Source organism: Salarias fasciatus, assembly GCF_902148845.1.
Source record: "Salarias fasciatus chromosome 23 unlocalized genomic scaffold, fSalaFa1.1 super_scaffold_20, whole genome shotgun sequence".
In the NCBI taxonomy this organism is placed as follows: Eukaryota; Metazoa; Chordata; class Actinopteri; order Blenniiformes; family Blenniidae; genus Salarias; species Salarias fasciatus.
In genome coordinates, this window is record NW_021941230.1 from 6,800,942 (window position 1) to 6,824,579 (window position 23,638).

General features: G+C 44.2%; 1 protein-coding gene across 1 annotated transcript in view; it reads left to right on the plus strand.

The window, feature by feature from the left end:
* The window catches only part of LOC115383847 (receptor tyrosine-protein kinase erbB-4-like), a 267,754-nt gene that overhangs the window by 115,944 nt on the left and 128,172 nt on the right, over positions 1–23,638 (plus strand). The window contains exon 2 of the mRNA XM_030086039.1: positions 11,415–11,566. Within this exon, the coding sequence (XP_029941899.1) occupies positions 11,415–11,566 (152 nt within the window). The remainder of the gene's footprint in view (positions 1–11,414; positions 11,567–23,638) is intronic.

The window sequence follows — 23,638 nt, forward strand, 5'->3', positions numbered from 1 at the left end:
GCACGCTAGTTGAGAGAGAAAGACTGAGTCACACAGACAGACTCTCCTGCTGAGTGTCTGACAGCCGGCCGGCTGATTGGTTATGGAGGCACACAAACATACGCACGCTTCTCCTGCCTTTCTTTTTGGCGTTAAATCTCTTTGTAGTACACACGCCGGCTTCAAATGGCATGTTCAGACGCATGCATTTCAGCTTGACAGCGCACGGCTTAGATGGACAAAAAAACGAAATAAGTAGAGTTCAGCTATTGATCAGACATGGTTGTGTGTCATAAAGCTGCTTTCTTTCATTACAGGCTTGAAATTGAGCTGTAATTTCCACAATTTTCTTCATGCAAGCCTCATTGATTCGCTTCAAAGCAAGGCAGCAGGCATTTCTTTAATTGTATAGCTGGGAGAAATGGACCAGGTTGTCTTCCTGTTGCGTAATTCAGTACTTCCCAACCTTTTTCTTGAGGAATCCTAATGTTTAGCACCCAGACAACCCCACAAACACAGCACTCTGTTCAATTCTGAGAGTTTCAGGAACCTCATTATTTAAAATACTGTTTCTTGGTGTCATTCTATACCGATGACTTGATTTTCTCCGAGGATAAACTCATTGGGTTTATAATCCGTCTCAAGGTGTTTAGTGGATTTTTTTGCCACTTCACCTTACCATTTCAGTTTTTACCAGTCTTACCAGCTTCAGTTTTTCAACACAAAAGATGAACTTGGCTTGGATTTTGTCCATTGCTCCAAATGAGCCATCTTGCATGTAGCTTTTATTTATTTATTTTTGACCGATACATCTTAATGTTTCTCTTTAGCTTCCTGCTGCTTACTTTGTTCGCTAATGGTGTAGATTGGCGACGGGATGTTCACGCTTAACATGCCCACTCAATACTTTCAAGTCAGTAGTTTTTTTTTTTTAAATATGTTGATTTTCAAGGCATAAACAAGCCTATTCATGAAGTGGTATCAATTTTACATTTTAAAGACACTGATGAAGGTGAAAACCTCATCACCTTTCTAGTTTTACCTTATTCCGTCTTCTTATTTTGTGTTTTTGTCTTGTTTCTATTTCATCTCTGGTATCTGATGTATGTAAGTTTCTCATGATGAGAGCTTTTTTTTTGGTTTGGTTACAGCAAAAATCAGTCAGATTTTTCAGATTTCCCTCCACTTCATTTTTCTCTCCGTCAATATAAATACGTTCCGTGAAGACCGCCAATTAGCACCTTCGTCGCATCCTTTGTTGTTCGCTAAAGTAAAAACTAAAGCTCATCAAGGGTGAAATAAAGATGAAAAAGAGCACCGCACTGTAAACACTAATCCAAATTACCGCACGCTTTGTCCTCCCATCCCTCCTCACCTTGTCATCGCCGCGGTTCCTGACTCATCAGACACTATTGTCATGCAGCCTCCATCGGCAGGCGCATCGGGCTAAATTATTGGCCTCTTTTTAATAAGGCTATGGATTGTTTGAAGAATGGCACCGGCGCCGCTGTTGATTATATCGAAAGCCTGTTGTTTTATATCCTGCGAATGTCAGATTTCTGCTATTTACATCCCTCAACTCCCGCACGCCAGTGAATGGTTATTGATTTTGCCAGAGATTAATGGGAGCGGCCGCGTGGAATTAAAAACAAAGAGACAAAAAGGTGGATGAGTGGAAGGCTGGAGGAGGAGGTGGAGAAATCAAGCACCTAAAAGACGAAAAAGACCTGAGGAGGAATTAGCTGACAACCACGATTCGGTAATTCAAGCGACCACGGCGCTCGCACATGATTTGGAAGACTTTTATGGCAACTCGCTCACGAGGGCTTTAGTGCCTCAGTTGGGCGTCCATCTTGGCTCGATCTGTAAACAAAATAGTTCCATATTTCTGTCCTGGCAGCGATTTTTTTTTTTTTTTTTTTTTTTTCCCAAGCAGTTTTCTACGGACTGGGATTCGGTTCAAGACGCGGCGGGCTGTTTGATGCCGCTGCCATGTTTTCGTCCGATTGTCTCCGTTGGATTTTTTTTTTTTTTTTTTTTTTTTCGCCTACGGCTACAATCCGTGGTCAAGAGCCAGACTGCAGCTCGGTCTGTTCCAAGCCTTCATCTTCTACTTTGAAAGGAAAGGAAAAAAAAAAAATAATAATGCCCCCCTCTCAGACACCCTGTTACACATCAACAATCTATGATGTTCAAAAGCATGGCAGGAGTTATTTTTCAGTGAAATAATGTAGTGATGTACGTTCTTTCTTAGCGAACCCCGTTGCTTGTTTTGTACGTTTCTTGCATCGGTTTTTCAATTGAGCATCTGGTTGCCAGAGAAATCCCCAAAACAGAAGCGCGTTGTCTAGAAACATGGCCGCTCTGACCGTGGTCTGGTGGTCGTTTTCCTGAGGAATCCTCAAATCTGAACCATTCTGCCAGGAAGCTGACCCACACCGAGGTCTGATGGTTGAATTGCTGGTTTTGCATTAAAGGAACGTCACACAAAATACTGGCCAGTTTTCTAGATTTCTCTTTTTTTTTTTCCTGAGTTATTCTTTAGAATTTAATGGATTATCTTTATTGAATCAGTGGCGTCCAACCAATTTGCCTTGGAGCTCCTCAGTTTGTTGATCTCTTGACAAGTGCAGCCAAACGCTGGTGGACATTCTAATATAAAACTCCATAAAATGAATTATTAAGAAGAAAATTGTCAGATGTTTACTGCAAAGGATAGAATGCCTCCGAATGCCTCAGCGCCTCGACAAATTACCAGTGAATTCAGTTATGGTGGTTATTCTTTTTTTTTTTTTTTTTTTTCAACTCAATACAGTTGCATTTGAATAAAAAGTCTATTTTAAACTCATAGTTTTGCTTAAGTTTGCATCTCCATGAAGTTGCGATGGGAAAAAAGTTGCGGAGAAGAAAAAAAAAAAAGGGCAGAAAATGAAACTTCGCAAGAAGACTTGGCTTGCCTCTGTACACTGAGTGCTCATTTTTAACAATATTATCATTTTTTGAGACTTTCTCCAAGTTCATCATGCGGTGTCCTCACTGTGAGGGGCAGAAAAATGCCTGAACAAATAGGAATATGTTTAATAATTAAGGTAATAAAGAAGAGTTTGTTGCTTTGTTAGTGGATATAAATCAATAGGGACATTTTTTTTTCCTGCTTGTTCTTTCCAAAAGTGACAACATTTAAAAGAGAAATAATTGAGTTGTAAATTTTTTTTTTTTTTTTTGGTTTATTCGTTGTTACTCATTAGAACAGGTTTGGAGTTTGCACAAAAAAAAAAAGATTTTAAATGTTCATGAGTGATGGGAAAGGCGGAGGGAGTCGGGGGAAAACTGCACCGTCAACAAATTGATCGAAGGGAGCAAGATTCAGTAAAAATGAGGGAGAATTAGAAGAAGAAAAAAACATGAGCAGAGGAGGAGTGTTAAAAAAAAAAGATGACAGGAGCGGAATGAGGTGACCGCGTTCGGACGGATGAATGACATTTTGGATTCTCTCAGCAATAAAGCGTCTTCCCCCCGACGCTGGCTGTCTGGGTTTAGACGGAGGCCGTCAACGCCGGAGGGGCTCATTACGTCTTTCTCATTACCGCGAAAAGGTTCACGTTCACACAGCAACCTGCCGAAAACGCTTCACATTGACGTTTCTGCGGCACTCGCACGCGTGCGCAGACGTGCGCTCGTGCAGATTTACGCTGAAGGCGTTTCCCATATTGAAACACCAAGGCCTCGAACCTTCCTTCGTAATGATTTCCCCCCCCATATGGTTCCGACTAATATTCCCGCTCGGAGCCAACTCGGTGGAACTGACACACGTGGATTTATACACACACACACACGCACGCACGCACGCACTCACACACACATGCCGTGATGTGTATGCATACGCTGATCACAGGCAGCCCTTCTGTGCTACATTAACTACAAACCTCATTTCCCCACAAAGAGAAGCCACCGGCTGAAAATTGGCTGGGACGAGTCATTAAACCCGTGTCTGACACACCAACGTGCACACACATAGATATTTGATACAAATCACACACACACACACACCCGCGTCAGTGTAGCACCTGCTGAGAAATGATTGCCCTCTGATGGAAGAGGTCCAGCGTGCACGTGCAAACTTGCCTTTAAGTGTATTTTCTGTTTGCAGACAGATTAAGTGAAAAAAAAAAAATGTAAATAGAGGAGAAAAATGTAGGATAGATTGAGCAAAAAAAAAAAATCAGAGGAGCCGTGGGAGAGGAAGTCGGTGGGCATGACGCGGGGACGATACCCCCCCCCCCCCCCCACTGAGAGATGATTGATGGCTCCGGACCCCCGCCGCCTCCGGATCAGCCGCCCAGAGCTGTCAGGGACAATTTGAAGCTAAACTCGCGGGGAAGTGGGGGACGCCCCGGTGGGCAGGGGGCTAATGAACGACCCTCGACCGAGGTGGCTTCGTCTCTGCATCTGCAACACAACTGTGACCTTGTACTAAAACAACAACAACAACAAAAAATTGACGAAGAGTGGACGAATGTGCGTGTTTTCAGTGTAAATATGCAACACAGCTGCAAACAGGCTCGAGTCTGATCACACATTTGTTAAAAAAAGAAGAAGGAAAACAAAGGAGGAGAAAGAGAAATGGGCAGATTTGCATGTTCTTCCTGCTAATTTGTAAGTTTTTTATTTGTTGTGGTCCAAATATATGTCTCTGAAGTAACTTAATGACATTGTTACTGCCTCTATAAGTGAATTTGACTCCAAAAATATTTAAATATCTTTTTTCTAAAAACATAGAATGACATAAAGCAGCAATGAAGGTAAAAAATAAGCGGAAAGACAAGTATAAAATCAGATGGTATGAATTTATCCCTTTAGGAAGTCCATTTTTTCCAACATGAAACGTTTCTGTAAGATCACAATAACCCGATTAATGTGTGAATGTGAGAAATACGCAGAACTATCATGAAAAGGCCAAGTCATTAATAAAAGTTGGTAAAACTTTTCTATCAACCAAGGGGCAGGGGGAGATTTTAATTTGCTGTATCGCTCATTTTTAGTTTTTTTTTGTTGTTGTTGTCTCATTTTGGGATTAAACTTTCATTTCATACTGTCTGTGTGTGCGTGTGTGGTCCAGATTCTATCAATGTTTTGGTTTCCTGAAGTGTGTGATGGATCAGTTGGACCACGTTGCAGGTAATTTGCTTGATTCAAATGAATTTTATTTGAATAATGCCCCCCCAAAAATGTGATCAATCCACAGATCAAAGATGCATTAATGCAAAGAAGATATGTTGGCACAACTAAAATCCTCATATCAGCTCAACCCCTGAAAAGCCAGAGGTCTAACAGAGACAATAAAACCTACTCATAAATCACTTCCTGCTGCCAGCTGGCATAAATCATTCCATTTTATAAATCTTCGTCGTTCCTCCTCCAGCACCGACGAGCCTCGATCAATAAAAGTGAACGGTGAACTCGGAGCGATTGCGAAGGTGACCGAGAAGGAGCCGCAAATGTGATTCCCCGACTCTGAGGGTCATATTTTCATCTTCAGCGCATGGAAAAACAAATCTTTCTGCTTTAAAATGTGAAGTTATCGGTTTTCCAACCTGGGAGAAATTGTTTATTTTGCCCCGTATTGATCAAACTGTCCCGGAGCGGCTGCTGAACGGCTGCATAAATTCTTCAAATTTGCTCCCATGACCTCCCCTCCCTGCATCGGGGATCATACGGTCAGCCGTGTTTGACCATGACCCGGCTAAAACTCACACCGCCGGATGCATCGGGGGTCTCCGAGCTGATACTTTGCTCCAGTTTTCACTCGTCCCTCTCAGGAAATCACTTCTCCGAGATGCGGGATGAACTCCAAGATTGCTCCACGCGTTGTTGTTTATCCGACGGACACTTGAGAGGAAATGTTTCTGAGGCTATTTTAACGCACTGAGAAACCTGAGTGAATAGAGCCGCGACCGAAGACGCGCCGGTTTTACCGATTCCTGCCGGTGTGCCGACCCCCGCCGCCGCTTCGCCGCCCACTCAGTCAGCCATCAATGCGGGCTCCAAACCAGAGATCGCAACCTTTCCCACTCATATAGACAATCTTCTTTGCAGTCCTTTACCTCGGGTTTTCAACCAAGAGCAGAGGGCGAGCAGTGCAGCTCCATCAATCCCTAAACTTTTTCCCGTAGAGTTTGATGCTGTATTTTATGACGTCTTTTTGCAAAACACTAAGTGACATCGTCTGCATACAAGAGTGTTCAAATGAGAATTTTGCCTGCGTCTTTGGTTCGTTAGAAAATAAGCTTATGGTTCTCAAAAAGATGGCACAAGAAGGAAAGCTGACCACACATATCAAATGTTTAAAGCCACTTTTCATTTTGTGAATTAATAATCTATTAGCAGAAAATTATTCATAATAATACCGCATGTGTGTGTTTATAAGGCCTCATTTCAAGTGAAAACACAACATTTCCATTTACATGGAAACTTTTTTAAAACGAGCTCCGTTTCCATTGAATCTACAGAAATATCGATGTAGTTAGCATGTCAGGCCACAAGTTGGCGCTAACCAGAAGAAGTGAAAGTACTTTTTTCCCCAGAATGGAAAAGGTGAACAAACTCGTGAGAGGAGCAGAAAGTTTGAAAAAGTGTTTTAGCTTATGGAAAGAAAACAATCTCAGTGAAGGAATTAATGGAAAATGATCCGGCGTGCTTTGAAATGCAAGTTAGAGGAGATAAAAAGGTGCTGGAGTAAAATATTTGTTGGTGCCGGTGAAGTTTGCTTTGTTTTTGAGTGTTATTGTTTCCTATTCTTTCTGTTTTCGGGTGTTTACTTGACCTGCTGCTCAGTTTCCCGCGTGCTTTCATTCATCTTTCTTCCTCTGTGGTCATTTGTGTTCCCCCCTCTCTCTCTCTGATGAATGCCTCGGCCTTCTGTTTAACCGCTCAAAACCACTGATGTTTACCTCCACCGGACGTGATCCCGGCTTGGCCGTGTGACTGATGACCGGCGTGGAGCCGTGTGACTCGCCTGGAGCCGAGCCAGACCTCATGAGGTTTTCCCAGGCTGTTTGCTACTCATGTGAGCGTACTGCTGTAGTCAAGGCTGGATCAAGGCCAAGACCAAGACAAGATGAAGGCTTTAAAGGGCCACGAGTGAGTCAAGACCAGGACTTTAAGGGGTCAAGATCCAATCCAAGACATAGACAAGAGCATTCCAACACCAAGTGTTTAAAGCACCAAGACTGAATCAAAACCAAGACTAAGACTTTCAGGGACCAAGACTTAATCAAGACAAAGGCCACAGCTTCCAAAGACCAGGACTTTTAGGTTCTGAGACCAAATAAAGACCAAGACCAGAATATCTTAAGACCAAGAGTTGAAAGTACCAAGACTGAGTCAAAACCAAGACCAGAACACCCCAAGTCCAAGAATTTAAGGGGCTGAAAGCATCCAAAGACCAAAATAAAATCAAGACTTCAAGGTGTTCCCGATCCAATACCAAAGCATCCCAAGACTTTATGAAACTGAAACTGTTCACAGCTATCAACTTTGTGCCATAACACAGTCTCATCTGCGTATGGATAGGTCAGTGGTCAATGAAACCAGTTTGATCCGTTACAAGTAAACGTACTTTTACATTTCAGTAGGGATTTCTTTTAATGTTTAAGCTCTTCTTACAGGGCTGGTTTAAGTGAGTGCGGCCGTCCTGATTAACTTAAACCCAGGACCCGGTTCGGGTTGCCATGGTGACGGAGTGGCCTGCCCCCACTGCCGGAGGCACCGGGCTCACCTCACCTCTGAAACAACTTTTTCTTGACACATATCTCTATATGTGTGACTTTTATATGCAGATACAAGAGCATAAGCACTGACTGTCTCAACTGTGGAATCTGTTACTAATAATGGGAAACCGCCTCCTTTTTGGTTTGCCAGACTTATTAGCTTATCTATTGTTTTTAATGTTGAATGTGTTTTATGAAGATAACTGAATAATTTACCCTCTGAATGTTTGGTTTCCAGTCTAATTTCTTCCTTAACGTAAATAATTGAAGGGAATAACGTCATGCTGGGGAAAATCATCCTCTGATCCTCAGAATAAAAAAAATATTTCCAAGCAATCCAACTTGTTTTCATGGCTGTAAAGACGCCGTCTTGACATCTAAACCGCCAGGTGGACGTGTCAGCCGATGCATTAGCGCTGGAAACGGCCACAGCTCAATACTTGCTTTGTCCACCGCTGATCCCGGGTAAGGAAAGAGTGGAGGAGTGAGCGAGCGAGCGAGGGAGGGAGGGGATGGAGGGGGCGACTGCAGAGAAATGGATGGCTCAGGGCAGAGGAACAAAAAAAAAAAAAAAAAAAGAAGAATTAGGAAAGGAGAGCGGGGAAAGAGGTAGAGCAGATGGATCTGGACACTTTCGAAATGAGCCCAGAGAAAAGAGCATTTACAGTAGAGCCTGTCGATATGAATGCTAATGCTCCGGGACGTCATCCCCACTCCCACAAACGCAAGATTGTGTCTCTCTTTCTCTCAATCTTCCCCTCTTTCTTTTTCAATTCCCTCTCTTGGCTCGGCTTTACCTTGCTTACTCGCCCTGAATGGGTGCCATTCCTCCTTTTTTTTGTTGTTGTCCGATATTGCCTTTTGAGAGTTGTTTTCCTCTCACTTCTCACCCTTCCCCTCTGATCTTTCATCACCACACACACACCGGATTTAAACTCTCACACACACGCACACACACTTGCAAGTAGGTTTCAATAACAGATTATTACAGAAACCCGCTAACCTTTCATCTCCACACACAGGGAAAAGAAAGATCCTCTCTCACGCGCACGTTCATCGATCGCGCCAATTTTAGATCCTCACACAGACTTCCTTTGAGTTTGTAGCTGCTCTTAAATCATTTTATCTAATAACTCATCTGTGCGTGTGCGTGTGTGTGTGTGTGTGTGTGTGTGTGTGTGTGTGTGTGTGTGTGTGTGTGTGTGTGGTCAGCAAATGTCATTTATCACCACGGTTCGGGTCCCTTCACTGCCATTCTGTCCCACGCAGCAATATGGAGGCTCGCCGAGGAGAGAGGAAGCGCACTCATCTTTGCAGAGCCAACGATCCATAAAGCAATATGGGAGTTTATGAGCTCTCAATGTTGTTCAATACAGGGGCAAGTTCAACTATGCAATAGCCTTTTGCTTTTTTTTTTTTTTTTTTCCTTCTTTTTTTTAACGTCCTCTCCGCCTCAAATGAGCGTCCAGTGTGAAAATACAGAACAGAAGAGGACAAAGGTAAAAACGTGATGTTAGATTATCAGTAAGTAGCATTTCTGAATATGGAGCAGTGCTTTTTGAATATGTATAAAATGCAGTGCGCTCAATTGAATTGCAATTTAGCCTGAAAAAAAAAAACTGCAGTACCTCTGAATGGTGGAGGAGAAAAAAACACACAAACTATACAAAGTATGACAAAGATTTCAAGTGTAAATGCAAAAAAACTTTTGTTGTGTTTTGGTTGCTCAGCATTTCTGACGATGCAACTTTTTGAAAACTTTTCCCCGAGTGGAACTTTTTGGGAATCCTCTGACTCCAAAGGAGCAGGAGGAAAACACAACTTTGTGGGAATGGGAGGAAAATGAAACTTTTTGAAAACCGTTTGACTTGGTCAGAAAAACAAATTCAAAACTTTCCGACTTCATCTCGTTGGAACAATTGTACTTTTTAAAAGTGTTCCAACGATCTCTGTTGAAAAGGGGGGAAGCTCAACTTTTTGAAAACCCTCTGACTCCGTCTCCATGGAAACGGGGAAATCGCTACTTTTCTGAAACGCTGCTACTCTACCAATAGCACCAACATTAAAACTTCTTCATTTCCAGCATTTTTGCAATTTCTAAGGAAACAGGCATCACTTTAAAAACATTGGCATGGTCACCATCACTGTGACTTTTTTTCAAATTACACTGAGAGATATACTATTCAAATGTCCACCACACACTCGCGCACACTTCCGGTCGGTGGCAGCTGAATGGAGCAGATGGTTGCAGGACTGAAGCCGGGGACGGGCCGACTGACTGAAAGCTGGCAGGGACGGAGAGGAGGCTCGACGGGTGGAAAGAGGAGGAACTAATTGCAGTGGTCGCCTCTGCATTAGTCGGTTGTCGTTCATTTGTCAGTGCTGCAGCAGAAAAACAGTCATTTGGGAGCTCTTAACCGCATACATGGTGGCGTTCACCACTGGCGAGTTGTTTTACCTGCCGTCAGCTCAAAAACGGCATCTGTATACAAACCAGACTTCTTCCATTCTTCATCTTGCAGTCTCTAAAAGTGATTTAAATTCTTTATGATACATTAAAATGTGAAAATATCTGGTCGAAGGAAGTGTTAAAATGAATGGGCTCTACAATGAACACATGCACATTTCCTTTTTTTGCAGAAACTTGCTTTTGTAAACACCTTTAGAAAAAAAAAGAAAAAAAAATTTAACATATGCGAGAATATTCGAGTTTATCAGCTTTGATATCTTGACTGGATTTCCATTTTTTTTTTTTTTTTAATCAGGTGTTATTTTTGCACGCCATTTCCATTAAGATGTAATTTTCATGACCTTTTCCAGCGAGGCCTGTCAGGACGTCCACCGTGTGTTTTAGTGTATTTATATATGGCGTCATTACGAAGGGGCTTCGCCTGGAAAGCTGTCAGAAGGTGCGTCTCGTTTGGCTTTGTGCGCGAGGGTGAAAGCTCATTTCGAATCGCCTCGACCGAGCCGACACTTCCTGCAGTAACGTCTTCAAAGTGTCGCAATCTAGAGTAAAGTCTCCAAGTGAGTCGCTCACACCCCCCCCGCCCCCTCCCCCTCCCCCTCCCCTCCCCGAAAAGGTCAACCAATGCAATTTGAATATCTTTGATTAAACGGTGCCAGACCCGGACTGTAGGTCACCGCCTTGGAGAAATGATACCCACCAATCCAACCCCACTTGCCCCCCGCACCCCCGCACCCCCCCCCCCCCCCCCCCCCCCCTTCAGTCTCAGCTCCTGCAGTGTCAGGTCAACGTCTGCTGCTCTCTTCACGTAATCTCCACTTCCTTTTCCGCTCAGTTTCATCCCTGCACTCGTTCTCTGTTCATTATCTGCGGACCCCCCTTTGCTTTACAGCGTCTGCTGAACCGTGCATGTAAAATACGGTGTTAAAAAAAAAAAAAAAAAAGATTTGAGAAGATGTAGTTTGCCTACATGTTACTTCTCAGGAAAAGCAATTAAGGCATTTAGGTTAGCGGGTTGGCTGACCTTTAAGTAAGACTACTGTATGTGATCAAGTGAGCTCGCGCGGTGGCCTTTAAAAATAATGAGAATCAGAGTTTTGGGGGAGATTAATGAGACTTTTTAGTCATGCTTTGGTTTAGATTTCGATTACAAAATCTTTTTATTTATTTATTTATTTATTTATTTTTTTTTTTTCTAGTTTGCCCCGGTACGGAGAACAAACTGAGCACCCTGTCCGATCTGGACCAGCAGTACCGCACCCTGAAGAAGCTCTACGAGAACTGCGAGGTGGTCATGGGGAATCTGGAGATCACCAGCATCGACCGCAACCGCAACCTCTCCTTCCTCAAGGTGAGTGTCGGCAAGAGAAAAAAAAAAAAACCGATGAGCTGGAATCGACTGGAGGGCGTTTGTGGTGAGAGTGCGGCGGCTGAGTTTCAGCACCATGGACAGAGTCAGACATGAAAGCATCCAGCAGTTTATTATGTCGTGCGGCTGCACTAAAAATGAAGATTTCCATCACTTCTGAGCCTCATTGACGCGAGGAATCCACCAGTGCCACTTTTTTAAAGGACACCTACAAGTATGAACGTTAACCTTTAGTTTCCGACGATACATAGACGGTGCACAGAAAACGGAAAGAATAGAAACACTGGTGGAAAGCTGGTCCTGCAGCTTCCTCGGTTTCAGATATTTTGACATTTAAACTTTAAGGTATTGATATGCATTTCTTTTATAGGTTCCAAGGCCTGAATACAAACCACTGAGCTTACAACTCGCAGTGCGACTTAGTCTACTGACCTCTCCTGTCGTCTTTTTTTTTTTTTTTTTTTTTTTTTTTTGAGCGTGACTTTGAAAGCGCACATGAAAAACCTGACTCGTCTAGTTTGAATAGTTTGCGAGACTTTGAACGCAACAAGGCTGCGAAGGCAGAGAAGGGTTTTTTTTATTTTTTTCAGGGCGATGAAAAAAAATGTCCCTGAGAGATTTTTTTTTTTTTTTTTTTTTCCAGTCATGAGCATTTCCTGCATTTCAACAATGTAATTAAGTACAACAGACTTAATGAATTATGTCTTGAGGCAACTTGAAATAGAGAAAGAAAATAGTGTTGGAAAACATTGGATTTTTACACCCACGTAGATAGTTTAAATGCAGTTAGCTTTTCTGTCAATTTTGTGGCAAATATTCAGATTTAGACTTTGCAGTTAACATAGAAATCATGATCATTTGTGGGGTTTTTTGTTGTATTTTTGTTGGAAACATGACTTTCCTGGAAATAAATTGATCGATTTTCCATTTTTGTTTGGGAAGCACATGTACATAGACGATCTGGGGGGGGGGGGGTCAAACATAAGGCCCGCAGGCCAAAACTGGTCCACAGGGGGGCTCCAATCCGGCCAGACAAATGCTAAAAATTTGAAGCTGAGATGCCGCTGATGCTGCCATAAAGGCTCGCTACCTCGCCGCTGTCACCCTAGCATTCGCCTCAAAGCCCCCCCTGGAGTAGAGTATTGATGAAAAGCATTGGTTAAATAAAAGATCTGCTAAACACTGAGCGTACCGTCATGGTTTCATCTCAGCGTGGTCGTCTCCTGGGCCTTTTTTTTATTTATTTATTTTTTTTCTTCCCCCTCTGTGTTTGTGTTTGTGTATCCTGCATGTGCCACCAATAGGCCCGCTTTCCTCCCGCATGCTGTTTAATGAAGTGAGGTGCAGTCTAATTACTGGGCCAGCGCTATCAAATGAATACCATAAACAGTCCCATTAGGCCCGGCATCATTAGGGAAACAATTAGGCATCTGGGGGATTGTTAAGTGAATGTTGGGAGTTCTTTTTGTTTTTTTTGTTTTTTTCTCCACGGTTCCTATGGGAACTCAATAGCGATCATTCGATTCTTTAACCTCACGGAGAAACGCACGCATGCAGCATCTGACGTGTCCAACTGTCAGAAAAATAAATAAATAAATAAGTGGAGGTTTAGATTAAACTTGGACATGTTTTCCAGCTCAAAGCCAAAGGCTGTTTTTCTCAATTTTCTCCAAACAGTGAAGTCAGACGGCTTCCTGTTGGCAGCGCAGCTCGAAAAGTTGCCTTCATTTTTCAGTCTCCAACTTTGAATATCCCTCTTGGACTTTACATCTACTCGTGCGTGTGCAGGATTGATTACGGCCGTGGCGCGCAGAAGCTGCGTTTCAGAAATGTAGAGTTTCCTTTGTTTGAATGGAGACAAAGTGTTTCTTTTTTTTTTCTCATTTCTACGAAGAAACAGTGTAGGCGTTTACAAAAAGTTGCATTTTTACCCCATTTTTACCGAGATGAAGTTTTGTCAAAATGGAGCAAAATGTTTTGATGATGTTCAGCTATGTGTGTATCTGCATATAGGAAGGGGGTGAGGCGGGCCATGGAGTGAGTTTGGGGTGATTTTTTATTTATTTTTTTTTTGTGCCTGGTGAGAGGCTGACAGGTAGATGGATGATTTGGCTTTGCAGCCTCCTCCGGTTCAGCTTCCCTTCCAAACCACATCTGTCTGACTGTCCCTTTTTTTTTTTCTTCTTCTTCTTCTTCTTCTCTGCTTCCCTCCTCGAGAGCACGTGTGGGTCAATTTGACAAATTGACAATAGCATGTCGGGTCGCCGCCGGAAGATGTAATGTCATGCGATCTGGCCTTTCTTTGCCCGGCTTTTGGAAACGGGAGGTCGCACGTATGAATACAGATCTGCCCGTGCGTGTCGCCTCCACCCCCCCCCTGATCGGGGAACCGTTTGGATCAATAGTCATTAGGCCTTTCGGTCACACTCAACAGCATTTACAAGTGGAAAGGGAAAACGCAGCATTTCGGTGTCCGTGTGGGCGGAGCTGGGAAGATAAAGGGATCAAGATGTCAACATCTTCTTGCTCTGTCCTCATGGTGAAGCCTGACGAGCCGTCACTGTGCGATCGTTCCTCGAAAATCCTCGTTTTGTTGTAGTTGGATGAGTTTATTGCCATCTATTCGAAGTTCTGACTTCGTCAGAAGTGAGCTGGTCCCAGGTGTCTGAAGGGCAGCGTGGCCCCGGATCCCCCGGAACGCCGTCTGTCAGTCAGAGTGACCCGCTTTCCCCCGAAGTCGAGCGTCGGACTCGCGCCAAGCGGCCCGCGGTGGCCCTCGACCGGCTAATGATGTCACCTAGGCTGAAGGACTCTTCATTAAAGCCGGATCAATCTGGCGGCCAGCGCCGCAAAACACGGGGCGCCGTGCCAGGGCTGCAGCCGAGAGCGGCGGGACGGACGGACGGACGGACGCTCGCTCAGGCCGAGTGTCACCCAGTGTGTTTTAAAGTGAATCAATCCCAGCGGCACGTGCAGTAAAGGGAGATGAATGACACGGCCGCCGAGGCGCACGGCGCATGTCGACACGCCGGCGGAGAGACTCTTTACCGAGCTTATCTCCTGCAAACACCAGGGAGAAAGAGGAGATACGGCTGCTTCTCCTTCTCCTTTTCTTTCTCTTTTTTTTTTTTTTTTTTTTTTGAACAGCTCTCATTTCCCGAACCCGTCTTTCTCCAAAAGGCTGTGACTCCTTCAGCGCAAGAAACAGAAGAGAGGAGAAAATAAAGAAGAGATGAGAGACTCCTCACACCAAAGCCTCCCCCCCCCCCCTCCATTTTTCCTTGCGCTGCGCTTCAGCTATCCCGCAGCTCAGCGCGCAGCCTCCACGGGTTACTGTACATGTTCGCCCGTTCACATCTCTCAGATGAGCCTCGGAGTCAAAGGGAGGTCATGCAGATGCTTGTTTTTTTTGTTTTTTTTTTTTTTTTGCTATGAGCTTAACTCCTTCCTGTCCGGCTAAAGAGTCCCGTCTCCACGAAAACGCTAAAAACGCTGCTACCGGTCAGCTGATGGACGGTAACAATAACGGCGGCCTCCAGAGTGGCGTGACTCCCGACCTTGCCATGCTCCGCAGCCTGTATTTTTTCCTTCCCCTCCTTCTTTTTTTATCCCCTTATTTCATGTCCTTGCTCTAACCTGCTGAGATCAGTGTGTTAGTCAGAGATTACTGCCTCTCTGTGTGTCATTATTCACAACTCATCTGATCGCTCTTCTGGCTGTCTGAGAGTGTGGCTCCGTGCTATTAATTTACCGTGAGGCAGTAATTCAGACTCCACTCCATCACACTTGTTTCACCGCGTCTGCCCTTCAGCAATGTTTGCCATTCATCCATTTACTCACTGTATGGCTACGTACCGCTGTGTGTTTTCAACGGAGGGGGAGTATTTTTCATGCTTTAACCTCGGCTCTTTAGTTCCAATTAAGGGAAATCCACACACAGCAGCACATAATATCTGAGAAAATTATGTGCTAATAATTTATGGAGGGCTCCTTCCTGTTACAAATTGCATCATAAAATACCCAAGACAGGGCGGAGAAAGAAAAACACATGAAAACACTGAAGATGAGAAAAGTAGAAAGAAGAGCTAAAGATCCTATGGCTGAATGGGAGCAGATCTCTGGAGCCAGGCGGGAAAATGATGCAAAAGGTCTATTCTTCATGACCAAAGTAGAAAACTTGTAGGTTGTTAAAAACAGCGTTTAGCTTCTTGTGTGGGTAAACAGATGAGATCCCACTTTTTAAAGGGTGAGTACGAGTACTAACCTTGATGTAATTGCCGGTATGGAGAACCAATCCGAGTACTTATTGGATGTCATTAGGTGCAATTTATACCCCAAACGGAAAGGAAATAGAAAGACTGTGTTGCTACGTACCACCTCCACACAGCATCTACGTCCATGATAAGTACGCCTCCACCAGCCTTGAAGGCTCCAGAGTGGTGAGCACCGTCTGCATTTGGGTTTGGGTAGACAAGGATTAGAGTTAGGGTTGCTTTTGGCTATGGGTAGGATAGAATAGGATTAGGAATTGGGTTGGTTAGGGTAGGAGTCCAATCAGGGGAAGTTTGCGTAGGATTGGGTTAGGGTAGGAGTTGGATCAGGGAAAGTTTGCGTAGGATAGCATTAGGATTTAGGTAGGTTTAGGGTCAGAGTCTGATCAAGGTAAATTTGTGTAGGATTGGATTAGGGTAGGTTAGGGTAGGAGTTGGATCAGGGAAAGTTTGGGTAGGGTAGGATTAGGATTTGGGTTGGTTAGGGTAGGAGTCAGATCAGGGGAAGTTTTTGCAGGATTAGGTTAGGGTAGGTTAGGGTAGGAGTTGGATCAGGGAAAGTTTGGGCAGGATAGGATTAGGATTTGGATAGGTTTAGGGTAGAAGTCTGATCAGGAGTCATTTTAGTAGGATTGGGTTAGGGTAGAGTAACTCTGAAAGACTTCAACATAAGACAGGAAAGTCATCACCCTTCAAGCCCCACTAACTACCTTGTTTAGTTTTTTTCTCTCTCTCTCTGATTCGGTGAGAATAGAATACCTTGCTGTAAATGGGGATCGTCTGGTCCGGAGGGGAAAAGACTTCTTTCAGCTTTGTGGGAAAGATTATCTTGTTCCAGTTCAGGTGCTAGGATTGTGATGGCGTCTACTCTCCCCACGTGGTGAGGGTGGTTATAAATATTAGAGTAGGGGAAACATGACAGCATGTTGGTCTGAAATGTTCCTTCATGACTTGACGAAGTTGCATCCCAAGCCCGATAATTTAACTTCCCGCCGGCGTGTTCTTCATGACAGCCTGAGTCAGTCTTTGTCTTCCTGGGCTCACACCGCACGCTGCAGGCCTTTTGGAAGAGCTCTCGCCGCAAAAGAGCGACATGTTATTTACATAGAGAGACAAAGAGAGAGGTAGAGGACAGGGCCAGCAGAGGAGGTCAAGTGCATCTCCGCCTCGCTCTCCATCGATGTTTCCTGCCGTTACACACAATGGCTGCCGCAGGGGCTCTTCACAACGTAATGACACCATGATCCCGAGCAACGGCTGGAGAGGGGCGTGTTAGCCGGGTGGATCGTAGAGTTTCATTAGCCTCTGAACCAGTTGAGGAGCTCATAAAAGGTTGGGACTGTCGCCTAGAACAGGAGGCTGTTAGCGCCTCTCGGGCGCCCAGCAGCGTTTGCATAATTACAGCTCTTAACGCTGGGAAAATTAGCACCCTGCTCGTGCCAGCCAGCACCCTGCCAGATCACGGTGGCACTATCCTGATGTATCTTATAGCTCGTTAATTGCGGAGTAATGGAGACATCGAAGTTCAGGGGAAGAAAAATCGGGCATTTTATTATTTGGCTCTTTGAACTGGAGTGAAGCTGTTCTCTGCGGCTGAAGTATTTGTTAACATAAGTGAAGTGGTGAAAGTTGAAGTCGGAACTTTCACAGGGTGGATGGAGAACCGATGGAAAACCATCGTTTCCATCTGTTTCGAAACTCAAAATGTATAAAAAACCTGAATCCTGACAGCTCAACATTCTTTCTCTTTACTGTGACAAATAAATACCAGGTAGAATAAGCATCAAAACAACAATTTCAAAGAGAATTTCTTTCTTGTAGAATGATTCATCGAGCGGATTAACTTGCAAACCAAAGAAAATATGAAGCATGCAGGGGTGAAAAACATTTCCAATTAAGAGCTACAGCTGTTGATAATTAATCTGGCGAACGTACACGATTTTGTCAAGCGTGAGCGAAATGATGACGGGATATTGGAAGGTTATCAGCGAGCGCTTCGGATTGGGTTCAACATCGTCTGCCATCGTCGTTGGATTTGCTCCACTCATTTAATTTTTTGTCCTTGAAGAGACCAAAGGAAATTATCAGGAACATCCATGCGCTCTCAGGGAAAACATGCAAATACCACACAGGAAATCACCAAACCTAATCCGAGAGATCACTGTTCCCTCTTTCATCCTGAACATTAGGATGACAGGAAAGGCTTTCTTCTACAGAAGCCCTGTTGGACCAAGCTTCAAGTGAAAACACCTGTTTTCCGTTTTCATTTCAGAAAAGTTTTGCGTTTACATGGCAACATTTTGAAAACAATATACGTTAATGCAGAAACGATAAAAATGATGTGGTTTTCACATTGTGGGAGCAGCATTTTTTTAATTTTCCATCTGCTGAGCATGTGCACACAAAGTTTGGATTGTTTTGAAAAAGTTGTTTTCCTCAGTTTCTATGGAGACGGAGAATTCTTAGAAAGCTGCGTTTTCACCTGATTCCAGAGCGTTTTCAAAAGACGTTGCTTTTCTTTGTCTCTGAGCTCTGTTGTCATGTAAACAGACTCCCAAAACACTGTGGAAGTTTAGCTTTTTCCCCTTAAAAGTCGCAACATTTGTCTTTTTCAATGTTTTCATTTGGAGGCAGTCTATCACCTGCAGTTGACGGTGAGTGGGACGCCGTCTCATTTCTTTTTTTAATCTGCTTCTTATGCCTCATTTAAAGCCTTAAAATAAGACGCCACTCACAATTTGAACATAAATTTATCGTTACAGGAAATCGTGTATGTTGTGCACTTCTGCTGTGGGTGTCGTGATGTTTTTACAGCCTGGTTTAATCGTCAAACAGACGAGCTCAAGGATTCCTCCGCGGATATAAGAATACTTATCGGGTTTGTTTAGTTTCCAAACTCTTGAGAAAAGTGGAAGGAGTTTTGGGGTTGGAGCCGACTCTCGTGGGAGTTGCAGAGTTTGGATGTTGGGGTGTCTGCAGGGCGGGGGGAACTCGGCTGGCGTCACGACCGGGACGTCGTTCCCGCTCGTTACCGGGCTCCCGCTTGTCTCGCCTGCAGCGCCAGGACAGCCACAGAGCCGGGACAGACCTAGCATGCATACATTATGGAAACATAGGCACACACACACACACACACACACACACACACAGGAAAAAAAAAAAAAAACCCTGCACGCGCTCAACCTGTCCAGGATTGCGCGCGCGTGTGGTCGGCTGCACGCCTGCTTCTTTTGTTGGCCTGATCAAAGCGGACATGTTGCAGAGCAGAGGTCTCGGAGGTGAAATTAAAGTCTTGCTGCCTCCGCGGCGTGGAAGGGGGGGGGGGGGAGAAATGATTACCGTTAAATTAAAAGGTACGACCATAAAAAAGCGCGCGGCGGCCGAACCCTCGCAATTCATCAAAAACGATCCCACGGCGCGTCTTTCTTTTTTTTTGCTTATCAAATTGTAAAATATTGTCCGTGACACCGGCGTAAAAAGGGGGCGTAATTAACGCACTAAATCAATTCCGAATCACTCCGCGCAGAGCGGCCCTGCTGGGACGCCGTCATTATCACAAATTACGGCGGCAGACGGGTGGCGTGCGGCGGGCGGTGGGTGGGGGGGGGGAGGGGTGAAGCTCCGACGGCGCCTTCTCCCCCTCCCTCCTACGTCCGTTCCTCCGACGACGGTGACTCACCGAGTGTCGAGCGGCTTGGCAGGTCTCCTCGTTCGCACCTGCGCCGTCTTATTACCAGGTGCAAATAGTTTTATTAGCGAGTGCGATTTAAAAAAAAAAAAAAAGTACCGAAAATTATCCCCGGGCCGCCGGCGGCATGTGGGATTTAACGACAAAAGGCACGTTTTCATCTTCAAAGACCAAAGTGGAAGACATGAATATATTAGGTTTTTCATTTCTCTCCTTCAAATCTGAGGATGATGAATACTAACAAGGCTCGGCGCACAATTCCCATTAAAATACAGCTGTTTTATCACTTTAAAGAGGTTATTTACTCCCACAACTGCCGGCACGAGATATAAACGCTCTTGATGTTTCCCGCTAAAACGACACTTAGATATTAATAAAGAAATCTCTCATCTCCTTTTTTTTAATATTTCTACTTTTTTCTTCAGTGCAATGTTAAATAACCTGAACACAAAAAAATATTCAAACTATTGATTTGATGTGTAGAGGAAACCCGTCGCATGGACAAGAAATCGTCACTGTCACAATGATTGTTTCAGACTGTGCTGACCTCGCCGAGCTTTCTGCTTTTCATATTGTTGTCGTTAATTCAGTTCCGTTTTATTTCTATAGCGCCGAGTAAAACACTTCAAAGCACCGGCCGAGAAAAACCAACAATAGCAAGTAGAGGAGACAGTGGAGAGGAAAAAACTCATTAACAGGAAGAAACATGGAGAACCAGACTCAAAGGTGGAGAAAACCTGTAGAGACAGATTCAGGATTACAGAAAACTTGCAGAAATGGATTAAGATGTGGAGACTTTAAATAGAAACAGACCCAGAGGTGGAGAAAACCTGCAGAACCAGATTCAGTAATGTGACGTTCTACAGAACCAGGCTCCAAGGTGGAGAAAACCTGTAGAACCAGAGTCAGAGGTGGAGAAGTTCTGTAGAACCAGACTCAGAGATGGAGAAAACCTGCAGAACCAGAGTCAGTTGGACAAAACCTTCAGAAACGAACCCAGAGATGGAGAAAATATGTAGAACCAGACTCAGAAGTGGCGAAAACCTCCAGAAACAAACCTAGAGATGGAGAAAACATGTAGAATCAGAATCAAACGTGGAGAAAACCTGCAGAACCAGAGTCAGAGGTGGAGAAGTTCTGTAGAACCAGACTCAGAGATGGAGAAAACCTGCAGAACCAGAGTCAGTTGGACAAAACCTTCAGAAACGAACCCAGAGATGGAGAAAATATGTAGAACCAGACTCAGAAGTGGAGAAAATCTGCAGAAACAGATTCAGAATTAGAGAAAACCTGTAGAAACAGATTAAAATGTGGAGACTTTCTATAGAACCAGACCCAGAAGTGGAGACAACCTGCAGAAACAAACGTGGAGATGGAGAAAACCTGCAGAAACAGACTCAGAGGTGAATACGCTCTGTAGAACCAGACTCAAAGGTGGAGAAAACCTGTAGAAACACATTAATATATGGAGACTTTCTATAGAAACAGACCCACAGGTGGAGAAAACCTGCAGAAACAAACCTGAAGATGCAGAAAACCTGCAGAACCAGACTCAAACTTGGAGAAAACCTGCAGAACCAGATTCAGAGTTGGATAAAACCTCCAGAAACAAACCTAGAGATGGCGAAAACATGTAGAACCAGACTCAAACTTGGAGAAGTTCTGTAGAAACAGACTCAGAGATGGAGAAAGCCTGCACAACCAGACTCAATAATAAGACACTCTGCAGAACCAGGCTCACAGGTGAAGACTATCTGCTGTTCCAGTTGGGGCTTAGACAACAGGAAAAATGAAAACATTCCTATATTGTTGTTCTCTGTGCACTAAATGGTCTTAATGTTCTGGCTGCTATGTGATCCATCATACGTTGATCTGATATAAACATCCTACTCAGACTGACGATGCAGGAGTCATCACCACTGGCAGCAAGAACAACTACCTGCTGAGTAAAGATGTTCTCGTCCGAATCGGACGTCCAGTCCTGCGCTCATCAGAGGTTGTTTGAAAGCCGCGCCTCTCGCTGAGATCTGTCCTCAAAGTGTATCAGATTATCTCCGCTCATTTGGAAATCTCTTTTTTAATTCCTTGCGTAATCAAAGGCTTCCACAAACTTTCCTCTCAGGATGGGTGAGGGATGCTTTCTGACATAATGGCTCCACATGCTTGAAATGCAAAACGGATCAAAACAGAATTAAAAAGAAATATTTTTTTTTAAGTCTTTGACATTCTGTGCATAGGTTTGTGTTTGTGTATAACCTCACTTTGAACTGAGCCGGACTTCAGGAGCTTGTATTTCATTGGGTTTTCTCACTCGTCCGATCTGATAAAGCAGAAATGAATCGCGTCCCGTTGTTTCGGGCGAACGGTGTTAACTCAGCCGATGTCCTTAAATCGCAGCTCGAGAGCCTGAATATTCATGTTTTGTCCTCAAGAAACGAGGCAAATCGGAACAAAGAACGAAGCGACGCTGCGCAAAAAACACAAATAAATAATGGAGTTCCCACAACTTCCTGTGAACTTGGAGATCCTCAGATCTCGGCCTTGAACACATGAATAGTTGCATTATGGGAACAGTCTGACTGGCTGTGATCGCATGCCTGTTTGAAGGCAGCATTATGGATGCGTAATGCTTTTTTTTAATGACATTTCTTAAAGATTTTGTGACTCGCTGTGATTTATGGGAGTTTTTGCGAGTCTGCAAGGCGATCGATCCGTCCAGTGTTCTGCACAAGGACACTTCTGCACACAGGGGGATCAAACCCGCAACCTTGTAATTGAAAGATATCCCGCTCCTTATTTCTTCTTCAGTTTTGATGATGAATGGATGATAATCAGAACATGAGAACTTGAGGCTGAGCTTTTAAATAGTTAAAATATGGTTTTTTTTCTCATACGATTTCTCAATGTAATGACAATGGAAATCAACGGTTTTGTCAAATTCATGTCCCATTATTGAAAAAAAAAAATAAATTTCTCCTATAGCTACTTGTGTTCTGCATGTTATTTCCAATTCGTATAGTTCCGAGGCTAACGCTAGTTAGCAACGACGGAGCTGACTCTCTGTGCAACTTCTCTGTGTTGTTTTTCGTCCGCTACTCTTTAGAAATGTGTTTAAAAAAGTAAATAAATTAAAGGTGCTGTAGGCAGGATTCGGCATCTCTGCCATCTTGCTTGGGGTTACCTAAGCAAGATGGCGATTTGACCCATCTAAGATGGTGATTTGAAACCCAGCACAGCCAATCCTGTCCTGTTTTCTTTGACATCATGCCCTCACGCAAGTTAAGCCCCTCCCACAAGAACGTGCGACGAACGCCCCTCGACCAATCACGGTTAGAGCCTCAGGGGCTCTTCTGATTGGTCAAAGATACCTGGAGCTGTCGAGATTCCTTTTCAGCTCAGAACAGAGACAGATGGAAACGCTGCGCCCTCGCGGTAGTGCAGTTATGCTACACTCCTAAAGGATTATCAATGGATACTCTAACATTTAATCCAAAGAAAACAGAAAAATTAGCATTGACTAGCAAAATCCTGCCTACAGCACCTTTAAAAAAATTTTTTTTTTGATATTTCGGTCGTATTTGAGCTTCTCGCAGCTGCTTTTGGCCCTCGGGCCTTATGTTTGACACCCCTGTACCCGCTGGTTTTTCCCCCGCGGCAGACCGTGATGAATTGTGGGGGATGCCGTCTGTAAATAACAATTCTTCGTGCTGTTCAGGGTGAGCGAGCGTCGGGCTTTGGCGTTCTCCACACATTTGCCTTCATGACGGCTGACATTTGTAACTTAAGCGCAGACACTGTCGTGGTTTCCCCGACGCGTCCCCCCTCCCTCCCCTCATCCCGCCGGCCTCCTCCGGCGGATTTTATAAACCTTGTTTAAACCACGGATTAATTGATGGGAATGTGTAAATTGTTTTCCCCTCCTGGTTTTAATATCGTCCTCCTGCAGTCAGCTTTGGGAAAACACACTCCGCGTCCTGCTGCCGTGCCGAGCGGGAGGAACAGATTGGGTTCTTCGGTGACATTTACACTGTGTGAGTGTGTGTGTGTGTGTGTGTGTGTGTGTGACTCAGAGCTCTGTGTGTCTGTCTTTACGAT